Below are 21,972 nucleotides of genomic sequence, written 5' to 3' on the forward strand. Positions count from 1 at the left end.
CTATTCTGCTGGTGCAGTCACTGTGTACACACATTACATTACTGATCCTGAGCTACATCCTGTATTATACCCCAGAGCTTCACTCACTATTCTGCTGGTGCAGTCACTGTGTACATACATTACATTACTGAGCCTGAGTTACATCCTGTATTATACCCCAGAGCTGCACTGAGTTAAATCCTGTATTATACCCCAGAGCTGCACTCATGATTCTGGTGGTGTAGCAGAATAGCGAGTGCTGCTCTGGAGTATAATATAGGATGTTATCCAGCGCAGAATTTTGAGCCTTTTTACAATCTTTGCAGTTAGATCAGTGATTTTCTTTATGGAGTAAATCTGGTAACAATAAATATCAGTATAATTTGTCGCTCACCGTCCCATCTCCACCACAGGCGAGAATTCTTAAATTTGGCACTTTTCTATATGACTCCAGCCTGGAAGACAAAACAATGAATATAAAAAAAAAACACAATTACCCCCACTGACCAATCAGATCCCAGCTGTCTAGCCTCCTTTTCCTATTTTATCCGTTCAGACTCTGCAGCTTCATCTCCCTCTTCCCCCTCATCACAGTCATCTCTTCACTTGATGGATTTTTGGTGACTGAGGAGGTTTCTGAATACTTACATAGATCATGCCAACAAGAAATATCATCTACAGGCTGCTCTAAGGTTAGAAGGATGACACAGAGAGAAGCTGCAGTTTCATCTCCCTCTTCCCCCTTTGATTAATCAAAAATTATAATAGCTATTTCAGTGTAAAAAAAAATATTTCACATTTTTTACATTATTTATTAGTCTGACTAGTAATATTTAGAAAGAAATTATCATTATTTTTTACTTAATTTTTTTACAAAGTGGCTGTAATGCCTTGCTTCACCTGCGGGGGAGCTGTGGGGAAAAGCGAAGCAAGTTCTTACAGTAGTTCAGGGGCAGCGATCAACTGATGAGCAGATTTAAAACAGCCTAACCACCCATCTAGGGCTGCGTAGAGGGGTCATCCCATATGAGGTCTGTAAGAGTAGGACCCCAAGTGTAACATTTGGCATTCCGGAAGACATTAACCTCTTCCTTACGCTTTTTCTCTCCTGACTAATTTTATGGGGTGGTGACACTCACGCTTCCCGCGGTCCTTCCTGAGAGAGATCAAAGACCTGCCGTGGATTCAGGAACCACATGAACATCTGCAGCACTTTAGTACCCTATTGGGAGCAACGTTGGGGTTAGTGATGGAGACCACACATGCCACGAACCTCTCATAGAGGAGAAAGCGGCACAAAAAAAAAGGCTGAGGTCACACCACTTACCTGGTTTCCACCGCTTTTTGGGTTCACAAAGACCAGCAAAGGTTTCATGAGGGGGGAAGAGATGGGTTTTATCACAAAGGCCCGGCCTTTAATGTCCTAGGAAGGAGGGGAATAGTTACGTTCCTTGGATGGATCTGGCCACCACTGGAGGGAGCTCATGAGGATATTAGTATACAGTAAGCTCCCTCTAGTGGTGGCCGCATATTAGTATACAGTAAGCTCCCTCTAGTGGTGACCGCATATTAGTATACAGTAAGCTCCCTCTAGTGGTGACCGCATATTAGTATACAGTAAGCTCCCTCTAGTGGTGACCGCATATTAGTATACAGTAAGCTCCCTCTAGTGGTGACTGCATATTAGTATACAGTAAGCTCCCTCTAGTGGTGGCCGCATATTAGTATACAGTAAGCTCCCTCTAGTGGTGACCGCATATTAGTATACAGTAAGCTCCCTCTAGTGGTGACCGCATATTAGTATACAGTAAGCTCCCTCTAGTGGTGACTGCATATTAGTATACAGTAAGCTCCCTCTAGTGGTGACCGCATATTAGTATACAGTAAGCTCCCTCTAGTGGTGACCGCATAATAGTGTACAGTAAGCTTCCTCTGGTGGTGACCGCATATTAGTATACAGTAAGCTCCCTCTAGTGGTGACCGCATATTAGTATACAGTAAGCTCCCTCTAGTGGTGACCGCATATTAGTATACAGTAAGCTCCCTCTAGTGGTGACCGCATATTAGTATACAGTAAGCTCCCTCTAGTGGTGACCGCATATTAGTATACAGTAAGCTCCCTCTAGTGGTGACCGCATATTAGTATACAGTAAGCTCCCTCTAGTGGTGACCGCATATTAGTATACAGTAAGCTCCCTCTAGTGGTGACTGCACATTAGTATACAGTAAACTCCCTCTAGTGGTGACCGCATATTAGTATACAGTAAGCTCCCTCTAGTGGTGACCGCATATTAGTATACAGTAAGCTCCCTCTAGTGGTGACCGCATATTAGTATACAGTAAGCTCCCTCTACTGGTGGCCGCATATTAGTATACAGTAAGCTCCCTCTAGTGGTGACCGCATATTAGTATACAGTAAGCTCCCTCTAGTGGTGACCGCATATTAGTATACAGTAAGCTCCCTCTAGTGGTGACCGCATATTAGTATACAGTAAGCTCCCTCTACTGGTGGCCGCATATTAGTATACAGTAAGCTCCCTCTAGTGGTGACCGCATATTAGTATACAGTAAGCTCCCTCTAGTGGTGACCGCATATTAGTATACAGTAAGCTCCCTCTAGTGGTGACCGCATATTAGGATACAGTAAGCTCCCTCTAGTGATGACCGCATATTAGTATACAGTAAGCTCCCTCTAGTGGTGACTGCATATTAGTATACAGTAAGCTCCCTCTAGTGGTGACCGCATATTAGTACACAGTAAGCTCCCTCTAGTGGTGACCGCATATTAGTATACAGTAAGCTCCCTCTAGTGGTGACCGCATATTAGTATACAGTAAGCTCCCTCTAGTGATGACCGCATATTAGTACACAGTAAGCTCCCTCTAGTGGTGACCGCATATTAGTACACAGTAAGCTCCCTCTAGTGGTGACCGCATATTAGTATACAGTAAGCTCCCTCTAGTGGTGACCGCATATTAGTATACAGTAAGCTCCCTCTAGTGGTGACTGCATATTAGTATACAGTAAGCTCCCTCTAGTGGTGACTGCATATTAGTATACAGTAAGCTCCCTCTAGTGGTGACTGCATATTAGTATACAGTAAGCTCCCTCTAGTGGTGACCGCATATTAGTATACAGTAAGCTCCCTCTAGTGGTGACTGCATATTAGTATACAGTAAGCTCCCTCTAGTGGTGACTGCATATTAGTATACAGTAAGCTCCCTCTAGTGGTGACTGCATATTAGTATACAGTAAGCTCCCTCTAGTGGTGACTGCATATTAGTATACAGTAAGCTCCCTCTAGTGGTGACCGCATATTAGTACACAGTAAGCTCCCTCTAGTGGTGACCGCATATTAGTACACAGTAAGCTCCCTCTAGTGGTGACCGCATATTAGTATACAGTAAGCTCCCTCTAGTGGTGACCGCATATTAGTATACAGTAAGCTCCCTCTAGTGGTGACTGCATATTAGTATACAGTAAGCTCCCTCTAGTGGTGACTGCATATTAGTATACAGTAAGCTCCCTCTAGTGGTGACTGCATTTTCTGTAGAAATCACTTGTAAGCAGCCACCTCATTATCATCACAGACAGAATTACAGTGACTGGTATCAGGAGCAAAGGGTCCAACATTATCAGTAAGTGATAGCGGTCACAGCTCAAGCTATACAGCAAGCATGTAACACTCTCCTACAGTGCATACCCACTACACTCCTACAGAGTATGACCACAACACTCTCCTACAGAGCACAAACACAACACTCTCCTACAGAGCATACCTACTACACTCCTACAGAGCATGACCACAACACTCTCCTACAGAGCATACCTACTACACTCCTACAGAGCATGACCACAACACTCTCCTACAGAGCATACCCACTACACTCCTACAGAGCATGACCACAACACTCTGCTACAGGGGATACCTACTACACTCCTACAGAGCATGACCACAACACTCTCCTACAGAGTATGACCACAACACTCTCCTACAGAGCACAAACACAACACTCTCCTACAGAGTATGACCACAACACTCTCCTACAGAGCACAAACACAACACTCTCCTACAGAGCATACCCACTACACTCCTACAGAGCATGACCACAACACTCTCCTACAGAGCATACCCACTACAATCCTTCAGAGCATGACCACAACACTCTCCTACAGAGCATACCTACTACACTCCTACAGAGCGTGACCACAACACTCTCCTACAGAGTATGACCACAACACTCTCCTACAGAGCACAAACACAACACTCTCCTACAGAGCACGCCCACTACACTCCTACAGAGCATGACCACAGCACTCTCCTACACAGCACACCCACTACACTCCTACAGAGCATGACCACAACACTCTCCTACAGAGCACACCCACTACACTCCTACAGAGCATGACCACAACACTCTCCTACAGAGCACACCCACTACACTCCTACAGAGCATGACCACAACACTCTCCTACATAGCATACAAACTACACTCCTACAGAGCATGACCACAACACTCTCCTACAGAGCACACCCACTACACTCCTACAGAGCATGACCACAGCACTCTCCTACATAGCATACCAACTACACTCCTACAGAGCATGACCACAACACTCTCCTACAGAGCATAACCACTACACTCCTACAGAGCATGACCACAGCACTCTCCTACAGAGCACACCCACTACACTCCTACAGAGCATGCCCACAGCACTCTCCTACAGAGCATGCCCACAGAACTCTTGTACAGAGCATGCCCACAGAACTCTCCTGCAGAGAATGACCAAAACACTCTCCTACAGAGCATGATCACAACACTCTCCTACACAGCATGCCCACTACTCTCTCCTACAGAGCATGATCACAACACTCTCCTACAGAGCATAATCTCAACACTCTCCGACAGAGCATGCCCACAACACTTTCGTACCCAGTATGCCCACAATACTCTCCTCGCAAGCTGCTGCACTTTTTACTTCTATTTTTTTTTTTGCATGTCCCATTTAGATAAACTAATTGTCCCCCCGCCTTCCCTACTGTGGAGCATGCAGAGCGGTATCACAGAGCCAGAGTTAGGGGGTAGACACGCCGCTCATCGAGTGGGCATTTATACTGTGTGGGTGGAGTAGACTTTGTTGCCTCCGCCAGGATTCTTACCTCGAAGCCTTTTTTGCTGGCTTTCCTCTTGAAGGACGTTCTCTTTTTCCGTCTACTGGAGTTTTTTGCATTAACCTGCGAAGAAAAGAAGGAAGATTGTCCGGGAGGGCAGGCATACCAGGGGGAACGGAGGGGGGAAAGAGCTCTTAGATCCTTACAGCGTAGGAGCAAGGTGTCCCGTAATGTCATAAATGTGGGAATACAGGAATTTGGAAAGGAATGAAAAAGTGGAAAAATATAAAAGCTCCTAAAAAAGGCATCTGGTAAACTCGAACATGGATCGTCCATGTCACAATACACTGCAATACTCTAGTAGTGCAGTGTATTGTGTTGGTGACCGAATGAGCACAGGTTCGAGTCCCCTAAGCGGACTTTTTCTTTTTTACATAATTGCTATAGTGTGAACCTAAACTGGCAGAAACTAATAAAATATAAAATTATTAATCCCATGAATAAAAAATAAAATAACATTAAAACTCCAGAATTGCCATTTTTTTTTTCACACATTCCTTGAAAAATGCAATCAAAACATAGTTTGTGCCCTAAAATGGTGCAAATTAAACATCAGTCAATCTATGGCTAAATAAAAAAAGAGACGGGTTTCAGAAAAATGGCAAAAAACAGACAAAAGAAATATATATGAAGGGTTTGGGCAGCACGGTGGCGCAGTGGTTGGCACAGCAGCCTTGCAGGGCTGGAGTCCTGGGTTCAAGCCCCACTAAGGACAACATCTGCAGAGAGGTTGTATGTTCTCTCCGTGTTTGCGTGGGTTTCCTCCGGGTTCTCCGGTTTCCTCCCACATTCCAAAGACATACTGATAGGGAATTTAGACTGTGAGCCCCAACGGGGACAGTGATGAAAATGTGTGCAAACTGTAAAGCGCTGCGTAATATGTTAGCACTATATAAAAATAAAGATTATTATTATTATATATATATTTTTTAAAGTTTTTAATTTTCTTTATTAATAATAATAATAATAATAAAAAAAATAAAAACACATTTTATGTTTTTGTTTACTAAAAAAATACTAAATAATAAAATATAGAATTTTTAGTTTCTAATTTGTTTTACCTAAATAAAGAATAATACATAATAATAATATATTTTAAGTTTTTATTTTTGTTTTACTTAATAAGAAGAAAACATATATTTTAATTTTTTTTATTTTTGTTTTACTAAAATAATAAAAAATAATAAAAACAATAATATATATTTTACGTTTTTAATTTTGATTTACTGTACTAAAACAAAATAATAATAATAATAATCTATAAAAGTTTAGCATATTTTTCATCATTTTACTATTTTTCAGAACATTATACGGTAACATGAATGGTGTCATTCAAAACTGCAACTTGTCTTGAAAAAAAAAGTAGTAGCTCTTGCAAGAAGGAGAGGAAAAAATAAAAGGGGCAAAAATGGGTTAAAAAAAAAGGACTAATCTAAATACTGCTGTACTGCTATAATACACATTCACCACCAGATGGCGCTAATGTTGCATTCTGCTCACGGCTTCATTGTATACTGAAAAGTTCTGCAACTTTGGAATGTACTTTGTGCTTTAATTCTTTGCCATTTGCAAGACCTCTGCTAAATGTCAGTGAATGGAAATATTATTATTTACATCCAGACCTAACACTTCTCACTGCAGAGGGTTTGTTGCACTTGTATCTAGTCTCTGTTTGAAAGGATCATGTCATGTTATAAGATGCCTTTCCATGCTGAATCAATAGCAGGGCTACATCCACTTTAAAATTGGGAATGGTCACTGAGACCGACCCCATTTATCATGGAACGACTTCTAAATACCCTAAAAGAACAAAAAGGGTTAATCAGGGGAATTACATTAAAAAAAGTAAGAGCTGACCTAACTGCACCACCAGAGGGCGCTGTCTACATAAATATACAAGATTCAATACAATCTGTATACATTCCTATGTACTGAGCTCCCCCTAGTGGTGGCTGCATACACACGGAATTGATATGATACAGCAGAGGGAGTTGGTCCAGGTGACATTAATAGCAGTGAAGGGGTTAACATCAGGCCAACACATGCACGCAGCCCATACAGGAGCAGGACATCCAGTAACACAGGCATGCAGGATCGGTGACCTCAGACTGGACACATCCACTCAGTACAACACTCAGCGCCATCACCATCACTGCTGCAGGTGGCAAACAGGGTAATGACGTGACCTCTGCAAATCACAGAGCATGCCCACTACTCCATCCTAAAGAGATGTGTCCCTCCTCAGCCTCCCTGTACATGTACAAATCACAGAGCATGCCCACTACTCCATCCTAACAAGATCAGTTCTTCCACATGCTCTCTGTATATGTACAAGTCACAGAACATGCCCACTACTCCATAATAACGAGATCAGTTAGCATGACCACTACAGTAACTCTAGACGCTCAGTTACTCCTCTGTTCTTGTACAGTGATATCTGCAGTCAAAGAGCATGCCCACTACACTCCACCCAACATAGAGCATGCCCACTACACTCCACCCAACATAGAGCATGCCCACTACACTCCACCCAACATAGAGCATGCCCACTACACTCCACCCAACATAGAGCATGCCCACTACACTCCACCCAACATAGAGCATGCCCACTACACTCCACCCAACATAGAGCATGCCCACTACACTCCATCCAACATAGAGCATGCCCACTACACTCCACCCAACATAGAGCATGCCCACTACACTCCACCCAACATAGAGCATGCCCACTACACTCCACCCAACATAGAGCATGCCCACTACACTCCATCCAACATAGAGCATGCCCACTACACTCCACCCAACATAGAGCATGCCCACTACACTCCACCCAACATAGAGCATGCCCACTACACTCCACCCAACATAGAGCATGCCCACTACACTCCACCCAACATAGAGCATGCCCACTACACTCCACCCAACATAGAGCATGCCCACTACACTCCACCCAACATAGCGCATGCCCACTACACTCCACTCAACATAGCGCATGCCCACTACACTCCACCCAACATAGAGCATGCCCACTACACTCCACCCAACATAGAGCATGCCCACTACACTCCACCCAACATAGAGCATGCCCACTACACTCCACCCAACATAGAGCATGCCCACTACACTCCACCCAACATAGAGCATGCCCACTACACTCCACCCAACATAGAGCATGCCCACTACACTCCACCCAACATAGAGCATGCCCACTACACTCCACCCAACATAGAGCATGCTCACTACACTCCACCCAACATAGAGCATGCCCACTACACTCCACCCAACATAGCGCATGCCCACTACACTCCACCCAACATAGAGCATGCCCACTACACTCCACCCAACATAGAGATGCCCACTACACTCCACCCAACATAGAGCATGCCCACTACACTCCACCCAACATAGAGCATGCCCACTACACTCCACCCAACATAGAGCATGCCCACTACACTCCATCCAACATAGAGCATGCCCACTACACTCCACCCAACATAGAGCATGCCCACTACACTCCACCCAACATAGAGCATGTCCACTACACTCCACCCAACATAGAGCATGCCCACTACACTCCACCCAACATAGAGCATGCCCACTACACTCTGCCCAACATAGAGCATGCCCACTACACTCTGCCCAACATAGAGCATGCCCACTACACTCTGCCCAACATAGAGCATGCCCACTACACGCTGCCCAACACAGAGCATGCCCACTACACTCTGCCCACCATAGAGCATGCCCACTACACTCTGACGAACATACAGCATGCCCACTACACTCTGACCAGCACAGAGCATGCCCACTACGCTCTGCCCAATATAGAGCATGCCCACTACGCTCTGCCCAACAGCTCAGCTCTTCCTCCATTCTCGGCACACTGTGACCACTGTACATCAGAGCGTACCCACTACAGTTCTCCAAAGAGCGCAGCTTTCCTCCGCTCTCAGCAGTGACCTCTACACATCACAAAGGACGCCCACTACACTCCATAAACTAAATACGTTATATAACATCTAATGACTGAACACAAACTGCAAAGTGTTTATTTTACGTTATATTTCAGCACATCGGTCTCGGGGCATTTGCTTTGCTTGGAAATTATTTCAGGACAATTAATAACATGATTTGTGAAGCAAATGCTGTGCTGCAAAATATATGCAGAGAGGGTGTGAAAACATATTAATACGGCTAAAAGCTTTGTGACTAACACTGAGACCAAGAAAACCTCCAGACAATTAGCGGTGAGACGGCTGAAATCCTCTGTATTATCTACAGAAAACAAAAGGGGGCACAAGATCAGAAGAAGCCATGCTACAATCAATGTACAGTGACTGCACCAGCAGAATAGTGAGTGCAGCTCTGGGGTATAATACAGGAGGTAACTCAGGATCAGTAATATAATGTATGTACACAGTGACTGCACCAGCAGAATAGTGAGTGCAGCTCTGGAGTATAATACAGGAGGTAACTCAGGATCAGTAATATAATGTATGTACACAGTGACTGCACCAGCAGAATAGTGAGTGCAGCTCTGGAGTATAATAAGGGATGTCACTCAGGATCAGTAATATAATGTATGTACACAGTGACTGCACCAGCAGAATAGTGAGTGCAGCTCTGGGGTATAATACAGGATGTAACTCAGGATCAGTAATATAATGTATGTACACAGTGACTGCACCAGCAGAATAGTGAGTGCAGCTCTGGGGTATAATACAGGATGTAACTCAGGATCAGTAATGTAATGTATGTACACAGTGACTGCACCAGCAGAATAGTGAGTGCAGCTCTGGGGTATAATACAGGATGTAACTCAGGATCAGTAATGTATGTACCCAGTGACTGCACCAGCAGAATAGTGAGTGCAGCTCTGGGGTATAATACAGGATGTAACTCAGGATCAGTAATGTAATGTATGTACACAGTGACTGTACCAGCAGAATAGTGAGTGCAGCTCTGGGGTATAATACAGGATGTAACTCAGGATCAGTAATGTAATGTATGTACACAGTGACTGCACCAGCAGAATAGTGAGTGCAGCTCTGAAGTATAATACAGGATGTAACTCAGGATCAGTAATGTAATGTATGTACACAGTGACTGCACCAGCAGAATAGTGAGTGCAGCTCTGGAGAATAATACAGGATGTAACTCAGGATCAGTAATGTAGTATGTACACAGTGACTGCACCAGCAGAAAAGCGAGTGCAGCTCTGGAGTATAATAGAGGATGTATCTCAGGATCAGTAATAGTGGACATACACTCCGAGGAGATAGTAAGCTTTAGATTACAGGTTTCCATCAATCATGTGGAAGTTAGCCATGACACCTGCACATGCATCAGACAAGCTCTAGATTACAAGGTTTTCCCTCTTCTGCGGTTGTACATGCTGATGGTTTCCCACACGCACAGTAATATGATGTAACATGGCTGGTGTCATTAGCACTGGTACACGGGAGAGACTGACATCTACACTTCAATCACAAAGCAAATCCAGGGAGAAGTTACCAGCAATGCAACACTCTCGAGGCCACATCACGGGGACGGGCGATCCATCTATCATGCGGTTTTTTTACACTCAGGTCGTACATACGGGCGCTGTCCTGGACAATATCAGGGCAGGTGGAAAGACCCTCACAGACAAAGAGTAACATGCAGTTACCTGAGGTTTCTTCACCTTAATGATCCAGCTTGGGGGGACTATGACGGCCGCGTGGGCCCCGAGCGAGCAGGGCTCCTCGATATGATGGAGCAGGAAGCAGGTGACCTTGTTGTGAAACTAGACAGAAACAGACAAGGGAGAGACAGACGGGTTACATACGCCAGACTGGGGTAGTACCGCAGGGGTGGGTCCCCAAAAGTCATAGTATAGCGGACGTCAGCAGGGCAGTACCGGAGGGGTTAACACCCACTCACTACCCACCAATGAAAGCTACAAAGGGTCAATGTAAAAGGGAATGATGGGCCAAAGTTTGTTCCCATTATGGTGCCCTACACTTTACATTTAGGGGTCCCCAAAAATATCTGGTGTCCACTCAGACTGCAATGGGTCGCCAAAATGGTCTGGGAAGGGACGATTCTGACATTATTATCCATTGGTACAATCCCCCATGGCAGGGCACAGATCGGCTGAGTTGTCAACTAGATGTTTCCCCATCATTTTTGGACATAGCTGCAAAATATATTTTACGAAAATCTTTTCCCAAGACATACAAAACAAATTTAGAATTTAATGTACACTCTGTTATTCCTCCTGGAAATTTATGAACAAATGAACAAGAGGGCGTTACCGTATTTCCAGGAAGAATAACAGAGGGAAGCCACAACGAACAGCTCTAAGTAAACAAAAAACGTTCCAGAATTGCTTTTTTTTTTTTACGAGTATTTACGACCACAGACTTGGGCAGATAAAGGAACGTTCGGCAGCCTTGGCACCCGCTATATATAGAGCCAGGAGTTCCACGGCGACAATGAGACTTTTCTGTGCGCCGCGGCACCATCCGTTATAATTATAGAGCATCGGGCCTGTGTCGGCACGCGGGAGGCTTCCCATGGCTAATAGCCGCCAGGAGAACATAGCGAGACTGTCATTACACGGCATGGCCCACGGTAATTCCGGGGTATATAAAGCGCCCGTTCTCTGCTCACCGTCTCCAAGACGCGGACCGATATTGCTTCCCTCTACGGTATAGACGTGATACTAATTTCAGAGATTGGGGTAGTGGAAAAAAAATCGAAACACTGGGGATAGGGTTATAAAAAAATCACAGCGCTGACCTTAAAACTGAACCCCGGTCTAAGTCTTTTGACAATAGATGCCCCCGTAAGTGCATATGCCTATGAGTTGGCGGCATGTAAACTTTTTATTAAGCCCATTTATTTGCTTCTCTGAAGCTGGGCAAATCTCTGTCAGCTTCAGGGCCCCTCGACTCCTCGAACAATTCGTCAATCATCGGGAGCGCACTGTTCCACTGCCAAACAGGAAGCCTTGAGGAAGATGAGCGATGTGCTCCAGAAGATAAAAGTTGAAACAATCGCTGAGGACCCTGCTATCACTATGTATTGTGCCCCCCATGTGAACGCATGACCACCACTGCAATCACTGTCTCTGGGAGCGGTGATCACATAGGATCGCTACTGACCCATGGTTGTCTCAATAGATATAACATTACATTGTTTCGAGCAAAGAGAGGTCAACATCAGTAACATAACTATTGTGCTTGCTCTGGGGTTGCCATGGCAGCATCCAGCTGCAGTTCATGAAAATTCCGTCATGTGACCTTTGACTGTTTTGAATTTGTTCATATGATTGGCTGTCAAATACTGTTACCATGACACCTCCAGAGCAAGCGCAATGTCCAGAGGTGTAATTAGAAGCACAAAATCAGGGACACCACTAACTTTGTGCCCCGTGGTGTAACCAGAAACTCATGAAAAAATCTAGAAAACAGGGGTCGTTTTTAGGCCATTTAGGCTACAGGGCCGAGGAGCGACTACATCTCCTGTGTTTATAGGAGACAGAAGGGAATTTTGCCCATGACAGACACCAGAGTCTGATGTGACTACTAACTCTTCACCTCATATAGCTATAATATTATAAATCCCCTCCGGATCCCTTTTATCCTTTTCTAGAGATTGACCAAGAGAGAACAAAGGCTTCTCCCAAAATAAGTTTAGCCTAAACCCTTTTCTTACAATTTGTTTACAAACACTAGTACTAGAAAGGAAGGGGGAAGAGGAAAAATGAAAAGAACAGAGATATGGGGAAAACCAAGATTAATGAGGAGACAGAGCACAAATTTCCATATATACATTTTTTTTTTTTAACATTAGTGTCCCTTTAAGGAGTAACCATCGTTTTACTTTTTATTCCATAAATCAATAGTACGCATGGAAATAAAAAACTTTGTAATACATTTTATCAGAGAAATCCGCTTCTTTCTTCTCCTGGATTAAGCTTTCACTTTCAATTCACTGAAGACAGATTTTACGTGATGAAAGTGAAAGCTAAGTATTGGAGGAGATAGAAGCAGATTTCTCTTATAAGGTATATTGCAAAGTTTCTTATTTCCATGTGTACTATTGATTTATGAAATAAAACTTAAAGGGACAGTGACACTTTAAATCACTTTAAGTCCCGCAATTCTCTACTATTAAAGTATCTCACCGCTTGCTTGCACCACGAGCAGCTGATCGCCACTATTTCCTTACTGTGGAATGAAAACTTCTGCTGAAAACCCTGCAGACAAATGGGGAAAAAAAACGAGATTAAGACAAAAAAAAAGAGGAAATGTGACCCAATCAGGATGTGGCTTACGCTATGGAAGCGGGTGATGTGGTGAAAACTACTGTAGCGCCCTGCTGCACTGCATTCTTGGAGATGTCATTTACGCTGTATCTTCCAGAATTCAGCGAAGCAGAACAAAGCGGCACCAGATCAGCGAGATGTGAGATCAACCGGTATCAGAGAGAACAGAAAACTGATTTTCGGATGCAGCTTTGGATGTGACTTCAGCACAAGCTGAATATAACGTATTCGCTGCAAAGTGCAGAATCAATTCCTTCTGCATAAAACCAAATAATGAACCGATGAGATTCTGGAGTAGGAAAAAAAATAATGCATTTAAGTGAAATACCGATCTAATATCTGAGGCTTTCACTGCAACCGCTAATTATGATTTAAGTGCAGAAGAAATGACTCAGATCCACCATCTCCTGACTGACAAGACGCGAAAACTGAGAAACACAGAATATCTCAGAAAATCCCCAGCTACAACTGATTCAGTGGTTGGTCCAATCTTATACTGAAGAATAGTGCAAATCTAGTAACAGTATATTCCTGTATATAGGGCAGTATTATAGTAGGTATACTCTTGTATATAGGGGGCAGTATTATAGTAGTTATATTCTTGTACATAGGAGCAGTATTATAGTAGTTATATTCTTGTACATAGGAGCAGTATTATAGTAGTTATATTATTGTACATAGGAGCAGTATTATAGCAGTTATATTCTTGTACATAGGGGCAGTATTATAGTAGTTATATTCTTGTACATAGGAGCAGTAGTATAGTAGTTATATTCTTGTACATAGGAGCAGTATTATAGTAGTTATATTATTGTACATAGGAGCAGTATTATAGTAGTTATATTATTGTACATAGGAGCAGTATTATAGCAGTTATATTCTTGTACATAAGGGCAGTATTATAGTAGTTATATTCTTGTATATAGGAGCAGTATTATAGTAGTTATATTCTTGTACACAGGAGCAATATTATACTAGTTATATTCTTGTACATAGGAGCAGTATTATAGTAGTTATATTATTGTACATAGGAGCAGTATTATAGCAGTTATATTCTTGTACATAGTGGCAGTATTATAGTAGTTATATTCTTGTACATAGGGGGCAGTATTATAGTTGTTATATTCTTGTACATAGGGGCAGTATTATAGTAGTTATATTCTTGTACATAGGGGACAGTAATATAGTAGTTATATTCTTGTACATAGGGGCAGTATTATAGTAGTTATATTCTTGTACATAGGAGCAGTATTATAGTAGTTATATTATTGTACATAGGAGCAGTATTATAGCAGTTATATTCTTGTACATAGGGGCAGTATTATAGTAGTTATATTCTTGTACATAGGGGCAGTATTATAGTAGTTATATTCTTGTACGTAGGAGCAGTATTATAGTAGTTATATTCTTGTACATAGGGGCAGTATTATAGTAGTTATATTCTTGTACATAGGAGCAGTATTATAGTAGTTATATTCTTGTACATAGGGGGCAGTATTATAGTAGGTATATTCTTGTATATACAGTTAGGTCCATATATATTTGGACAGAGACAGCATTTTTCTAATTTTGGATATAGACATTACCACAATGAATTTTAAACAAAACAATTTAGATGCAGTTGAAGTTCAGACTTTCAGCTTACATTTGAGGGTATCCACATTAAAATTGGATGAAGGGTTTAGGAGTTTCAGCTCCTTAACATGTGCCACCCTGTTTTTAAAGGGACCACAAGTAATTGGACAATTGACTCCAAGGCTATTTCATGGACAGGTGTGGGCAATCCCTTCATTATGTCATTCTTAATTAAGCAGATAAAAGGCCTGGAGTTGATTTGAGGTGCGGTGCTGCATTTGGAAGGCTTTGCTGTGAAGTAAACATGAAGTCAAAGGAGCTCTCCATGCAGGTGAAACAAGCCATCCTTAAGCTGCGAAACAGAAAAAACCCATCCGAGAAATTGCTACAATATTAGGAGTGGCAAAATCTACAATTTGGTACATCCTGAGAAAGAAAGAAAGCACTGGTGATCTCATCAATGCAAAAAGACCTGGGCGCCCACGGAAGACAACAGTGGTGGATGATCGCAGAATAATCTCCATGGTGAAGAGAAACCCCTTCACAACAGCCGACCAAGTGACCAACACTCTCCAGGAGGTAGGCGTATCAATATCCAAATCTACCATAAAGAGAAGACTGCATGAAAGTAAATACAGAGGGTTCACTGCACGGTGCAGCCACTCATAAGCATCAAGAAGAAAAAGGCTAAAAACATCTAAAAAAGTCGCACAGTTCTGGAAGAACATTCTTTGGACAGATGAAACCAAGATCAACCTCTACCAGAATGATGGAAAGAGAAAAGTTTGGCGAAGGCGCGGTCCAGCTCATGATCCAAAGCATACCACATCATCTGTAAAACACGGCGGAGGCAGTGTGATGGCGCGGGCATGCATGGCTGCCAGTGGCACTGGGTCACTAGTGTTTATTGATGATGTGACACAGGAATGAATTCTGAGGTCTTCAGAGCCACCATACTGTGTGCTCAGATCCAGCCAAATGCAGCCAAACTACATAATACAGATGGACAATGACCCAAAACATAAAGCCAAAGCAACCCAGGAGTTTATTAAAGCAAAGAAGCGGAATATTCTAGAATGGCCAAGTCAGTCACCTGATCTCAACCCAATTGAGCAGCATTTCACTTGTTAAAGACTAAACTTCAGACAGAAAGGTCCACAAACAAACAGCAACTGAAAACCACCGCAGTGAAGGCCGAGCATCAAAAAGGAGGAAACAGCGTCTGGTGATGTCCATGAGTTCAAGACTTCAGACAGTCATTGCCAACAAAGGGTTTTCAACCAAGTACTAAAAATGAACATTTTATTTAAAATTATTGAATCTGTCCAATTACTTTTGGTCCCTTTAAAAACAGGGTGGCACATATTAAGGAGCTGAAACTCCTAAACCCTTCATCCAATTTTAATGTGGATACCCTCAAATGAAAGCTGAAAGTCTGAACTTCAACTGCATCTGAATTGTTTTGTCTAAAATTCATTGTGGTAATGTCTATAACCAAAATTAGAAAAATGTTGTCTCTGTCCAAATATATATGGACCTAACTGTAGGGGCAGTATTATAGTAGTAATATTCTTGTACATAGGGGCAGTATTATAGTAGTTATATTCTTGTACATAGGAGCAGTATTATAGTAGTTATATTCTTGTACATAGGAGCAGTATTATAGTAGTTATATTCTTGTACATAGGAGCAGTATTATAGTAGTTATATTCTTATACATAGGAGCAGTATTATAGTAGTTATATTCTTGTACATAGGGGCAGTATTATAGTAGTTATATTCTTGTACATAGGAGCAGTATTATAGTAGTTATATTCTTGTATATAGGGGGCAGTATTATAGTAGTTATATTCTTGTACATAGGAGCAGTATTATAGTAGTTATATTCTTGTACATAGGGGCAGTATTATAGTAGTTATATTCCTGTACATAGGGGGCAGTATTATAGTAGTTATATTCTTGTATATGGGGCAAAGTGCAGAATCAATTCCTTCTGCATAAAACCAAATAATGAACCGATGAGATTCTGGAGTAGGAAAAAAAATAATGCATTTAAGTGAAATACCGATCTAATATCTGAGGCTTTCACTGCAACCGCTAATTATGATTTAAGTGCAGAAGAAATGACTCAGATCCACCATCTCCTGACTGACAAGACGCGAAAACTGAGAAACACAGAATATCTCAGAAAATCCCCAGCTACAACTGATTCAGTGGTTGGTCCAATCTTATACTGAAGAACAGTGCAAATCTAGTAACAGTATATTCCTGTATATAGGGCAGTATTATAGTAGTTATATTCTTGTACATAGGGGGCAGTATTATAGTAGTTATATTCTTGTACATTGGGAGCAGTATTATAGTAGTTATATTCTTGTACATAGGAGCAGTATTATAGTAGTTATATTCTTGTACATAGGAGCAGTATTATAGTAGTTATATTCTTGTATATGGGGCAGTATTATAGTAGTTATATTCTTGAACATAGGAGCAGTATTATAGTAGTTATATTCTTGTACATAGGGGCAGTATTATAGTAGTTATATTCTTGTACATAGGGGCAGTATTATAGTAGTTATATTCTTGTACATATGAGCAGCATTATAGTAGTTATATTCTTGTACATAGGGGGCAGTATTATAGTAGTTATATTCTTGAACATAGGAGCAGTATTATAGTAGTTATATTCTTGTACATAGGGGCAGTATTATAGTAGTTATATTCTTGTATGTAGGGGCAGTATTATAGTAGTTATATTCTTGCACATAGGAGCAGTATTATAGTAGTTATATTCTTGTACATAGGAGCAGTATTATAGTAGTTATATTCTTGTACCTAAGAGGAAGTATTATAGTAGTTATATTCTTGTATATAGGAGCAGTATTATAGTAGTTATATTCTTGTACGTAGGGAGCAGTATTATAGTAGTTATATTCTTGTACGTAGGAGCAGTATTATAGTAGTTATAGTTTTGTACATAAGAGCAGTATTATAGTAGTTATATTCTTGTACATAGGGACAGTATTATAGTAGTTATATTTTTGTACATAGGGGCAGTATTATAGTAGTTATAGTCTTGTACATAGGAGCAGTATTATAGTAGTTATATTCTCGTATATAGGAGCAGTATTATAGTAGTTATATTCTTATACATAGGAGCAGTATTATAGTAGTTATATTCTTGTACATAGGGGCAGTATTATAGTAGTTATATTCTTGTACATAGGAGCAGTATTATAGTAGTTATATTCTTGTATATAGGGGGCAGTATTATAGTAGTTATATTCTTGTACATAGGAGCAGTATTATAGTAGTTATATTCTTGTACATAGGGGCAGTATTATAGTAGTTATATTCCTGTACATAGGGGGCAGTATTATAGTAGTTATATTCTTGTATATGGGGCAAAGTGCAGAATCAATTCCTTCTGCATAAAACCAAATAATGAACCGATGAGATTCTGGAGTAGGAAAAAAAATAATGCATTTAAGTGAAATACCGATCTAATATCTGAGGCTTTCACTGCAACCGCTAATTATGATTTAAGTGCAGAAGAAATGACTCAGATCCACCATCTCCTGACTGACAAGACGCGAAAACTGAGAAACACAGAATATCTCAGAAAATCCCCAGCTACAACTGATTCAGTGGTTGGTCCAATCTTATACTGAAGAACAGTGCAAATCTAGTAACAGTATATTCCTGTATATAGGGCAGTATTATAGTAGTTATATTCTTGTACATAGGGGGCAGTATTATAGTAGTTATATTCTTGTACATTGGGAGCAGTATTATAGTAGTTATATTCTTGTACATAGGAGCAGTATTATAGTAGTTATATTCTTGTACATAGGAGCAGTATTATAGTAGTTATATTCTTGTATATGGGGCAGTATTATAGTAGTTATATTCTTGAACATAGGAGCAGTATTATAGTAGTTATATTCTTGTACATAGGGGCAGTATTATAGTAGTTATATTCTTGTACATAGGGGCAGTATTATAGTAGTTATATTCTTGTACATATGAGCAGCATTATAGTAGTTATATTCTTGTACATAGGGGGCAGTATTATAGTAGTTATATTCTTGAACATAGGAGCAGTATTATAGTAGTTATATTCTTGTACATAGGGGCAGTATTATAGTAGTTATATTCTTGTATGTAGGGGCAGTATTATAGTAGTTATATTCTTGCACATAGGAGCAGTATTATAGTAGTTATATTCTTGTACATAGGAGCAGTATTATAGTAGTTATATTCTTGTACCTAAGAGGAAGTATTATAGTAGTTATATTCTTGTATATAGGAGCAGTATTATAGTAGTTATATTCTTGTACGTAGGGAGCAGTATTATAGTAGTTATATTCTTGTACGTAGGAGCAGTATTATAGTAGTTATAGTTTTGTACATAAGAGCAGTATTATAGTAGTTATATTCTTGTACATAGGGACAGTATTATAGTAGTTATATTTTTGTACATAGGGGCAGTATTATAGTAGTTATAGTCTTGTACATAGGAGCAGTATTATAGTAGTTATATTCTCGTATATAGGAGCAGTATTATAGTAGTTATATTCTTGTACATAGGGGCAGTATTATAGTAGTTATATTCTTGTACATAGGAGCAGTATTATAGTAGTTATATTCTTGTACATAGGGGCAGTATTATAGTAGTTATATTCTTGTACATAGGAGCAGTATTATAGTAGTTATATTCTCGTATATAGGAGCAGTATTATAGTAGTTATATTCTTGTACATAGGGGCAGTATTATAGTAGTTATATTCTTGTACATAGGAGCAGTATAATAGTAGTTATATTCTTGTACATAGGGGCAGTATTATAGTAGTTATAGTCTTGTACATAGGAGCAGTATTATAGTAGTTATATTCTTGTATATAGGAGCAGTATTATAGTAGTTATATTCTTGTACATAGGGGCAGTATTATAGTAGTTATATTCTTGTACATAGGAGCAGTATTATAGTAGTTATATTCTTGTACATAGGAGCAGTATTATAGTAGTTATATTCTTGTACATAGGAGCAGTATTATAGTAGTTATATTCTTGTACATAGGAGCAGTATTATAGTAGTTATATTCTTGTACATAGGAGCAGTATTATAGTAGTTATATTCTTGTACATAGGGGAAGTATTATAGTAGTTATATTCTTGTACATTGGGGGAGTATTATAGTAGGAATAGTCTAATTCTCTTTAATGAAGTGTGATTGTTCTTGTATGGAATGGGACCGCCACATTATGTGAATTGAGGACTTTTCTCACTAACATGACGTGATGGTGAAATCCTTCTAAGATGAAGAACCGTGATGATGTACCGTATAGCCGGGGGGTGGCCCGATGCGGCTTATATCATGATATTAATGGTAAGTAGAATAACTGATACTTTATCTTGACGATACGGTGCCAGGGCGTCCTCCTACCTTCCCGCAATGCTTGCATTTTCCTTCTTGCCGTCGTCGATGTACCCAGTGATGCCTCACCAAATTCTGCTGGTTAGAACAACAAGAAAAATGTCTGACCTGAAGAAAAACCATTAGAGCGTGGGTCAGGCTGGATATCCGGAGGTGGACACCGACAGCAACACAGAAGCGGAGACAGGGGTTTAAGGGGTAACTCCACCGATAGTAAAGAATTATATCATAATTCTTATTCCATCCTCTCAAGACTTTTCGGTAGGGTTGGGGAAGAAGTTTAAAACTTCTTTTTTTCCCTTAGGCAAAACTCATTGTGTAAAGGATCGGCTGCAAGATCATGGCCAGGAGAAACTTATTGGAGCAGCAGACCATTCAAAGTAGATAACAGCGGTAGAATCGGGAGCATTATTACAGGATGGGCCCAGGAGCAGGCTGATTATACCATGAAAGGGTCTAGGATGGGGGATATTATTACTGGAAGGGGCCAGGATGGGAATGTTACACCAGCATTATTATGGGAAGAAGCACATTATGGAAGAAATTATTACTGGAAAGGACCAAGTATTGAGGACATTATACCAAGAAGGAGCCCAGGATGGAGGACATTATTTCTGGAAGGGGCCAGGATGAGAACTTTACACAAGTATAGGGGACATTATTACTGGAAGGGGCCAGGATGGGAACTTTACACCAGGATGGAGGACATTATTTCTGGAAGGGGCCAGGTTGGGAACTTTACACCAGTATAGGGGACATTATTACTTGAAGGGCCCAGGATGGGAACTTTACATCAGTATGGGGGACATTATTACTGGAAGGGGCCAGGATGGGAACTTTACACCAGTATAGGGGACATTATTACTGGAAGGGGCCAGGATGAGAACTTTACACCAGTATGGGGGACATTATTACTAGAAGGGGCCAGGATGGGAACGTTACACCAGTATGGGGGACATTATTACTGGAAGGGGCCAGGATGGGAAGTTTACACCAGGTATGGAGGAAATTATTACTGGAAGGGGCCAGGATGGGAACTTTACACCAGAAGTGGGGACACTATTACTGAAAGGGGCCAGGATGGGAACTTTACATTTACACCAGTATGGAGGATATTATTACAGGAAGGGGCCAGGATGGGAACGTTACACCAGTATGGGGAACATTATTATTGGAAAAAGCACATTATGGAAGAAATTATTACCGGTAAGGACCAAGTATTGAGGACATTATACCAAGAAGGGGCCCAGGATGGAGGACATTATTTCTGGAAGGGGGCAGGATGGGAATATTACACCAGAATGGGGGAGATTATATCAAGAAGGGGCCCAGGATGGCAGACATTATTACTGGAAGAAGCTAGTATGAGAACATTACACTAGTATGGGGGACATTATTACTAGAAGGGGCACATGATGGGGGACATTATTATCTAAAGGGACCAAGGATGGAGGACATTATACGAGGAAGGGGCACAGGATGGGAGACATTATA

The 21,972-nt window shown here is 41.1% G+C and overlaps 1 protein-coding gene across 10 annotated transcripts in view; it reads right to left on the reverse strand.

Annotated features, from left to right (window-relative positions):
- The window catches only part of DGKI (diacylglycerol kinase iota), a 269,247-nt gene that overhangs the window by 107,388 nt on the left and 139,887 nt on the right, over positions 1-21,972 (reverse strand). For 3 of the 10 annotated variants that reach the window (XM_069763213.1, XM_069763208.1, XM_069763203.1), the window contains exons 6-12: positions 20,488-20,586; positions 13,326-13,397; positions 10,821-10,937; positions 5,141-5,215; positions 1,307-1,402; positions 1,119-1,201; positions 374-434 (exon numbers count right to left, since the gene is read on the reverse strand). In XM_069763213.1, the coding sequence (XP_069619314.1) occupies positions 374-434; positions 1,119-1,201; positions 1,307-1,402; positions 5,141-5,215; positions 10,821-10,937; positions 13,326-13,397; positions 20,488-20,586 (603 nt within the window). The remainder of the gene's footprint in view (positions 1-373; positions 435-1,118; positions 1,202-1,306; positions 1,403-5,140; positions 5,216-10,820; positions 10,938-13,325; positions 13,398-20,487; positions 20,587-21,972) is intronic. The other 7 variants (XM_069763211.1, XM_069763212.1, XM_069763206.1 and 4 more) reach the window with 3 other exon arrangements.

This window comes from Ranitomeya imitator, chromosome 4 (genome assembly GCF_032444005.1).
Source record: "Ranitomeya imitator isolate aRanImi1 chromosome 4, aRanImi1.pri, whole genome shotgun sequence".
In the NCBI taxonomy this organism is placed as follows: Eukaryota; Metazoa; Chordata; class Amphibia; order Anura; family Dendrobatidae; genus Ranitomeya; species Ranitomeya imitator.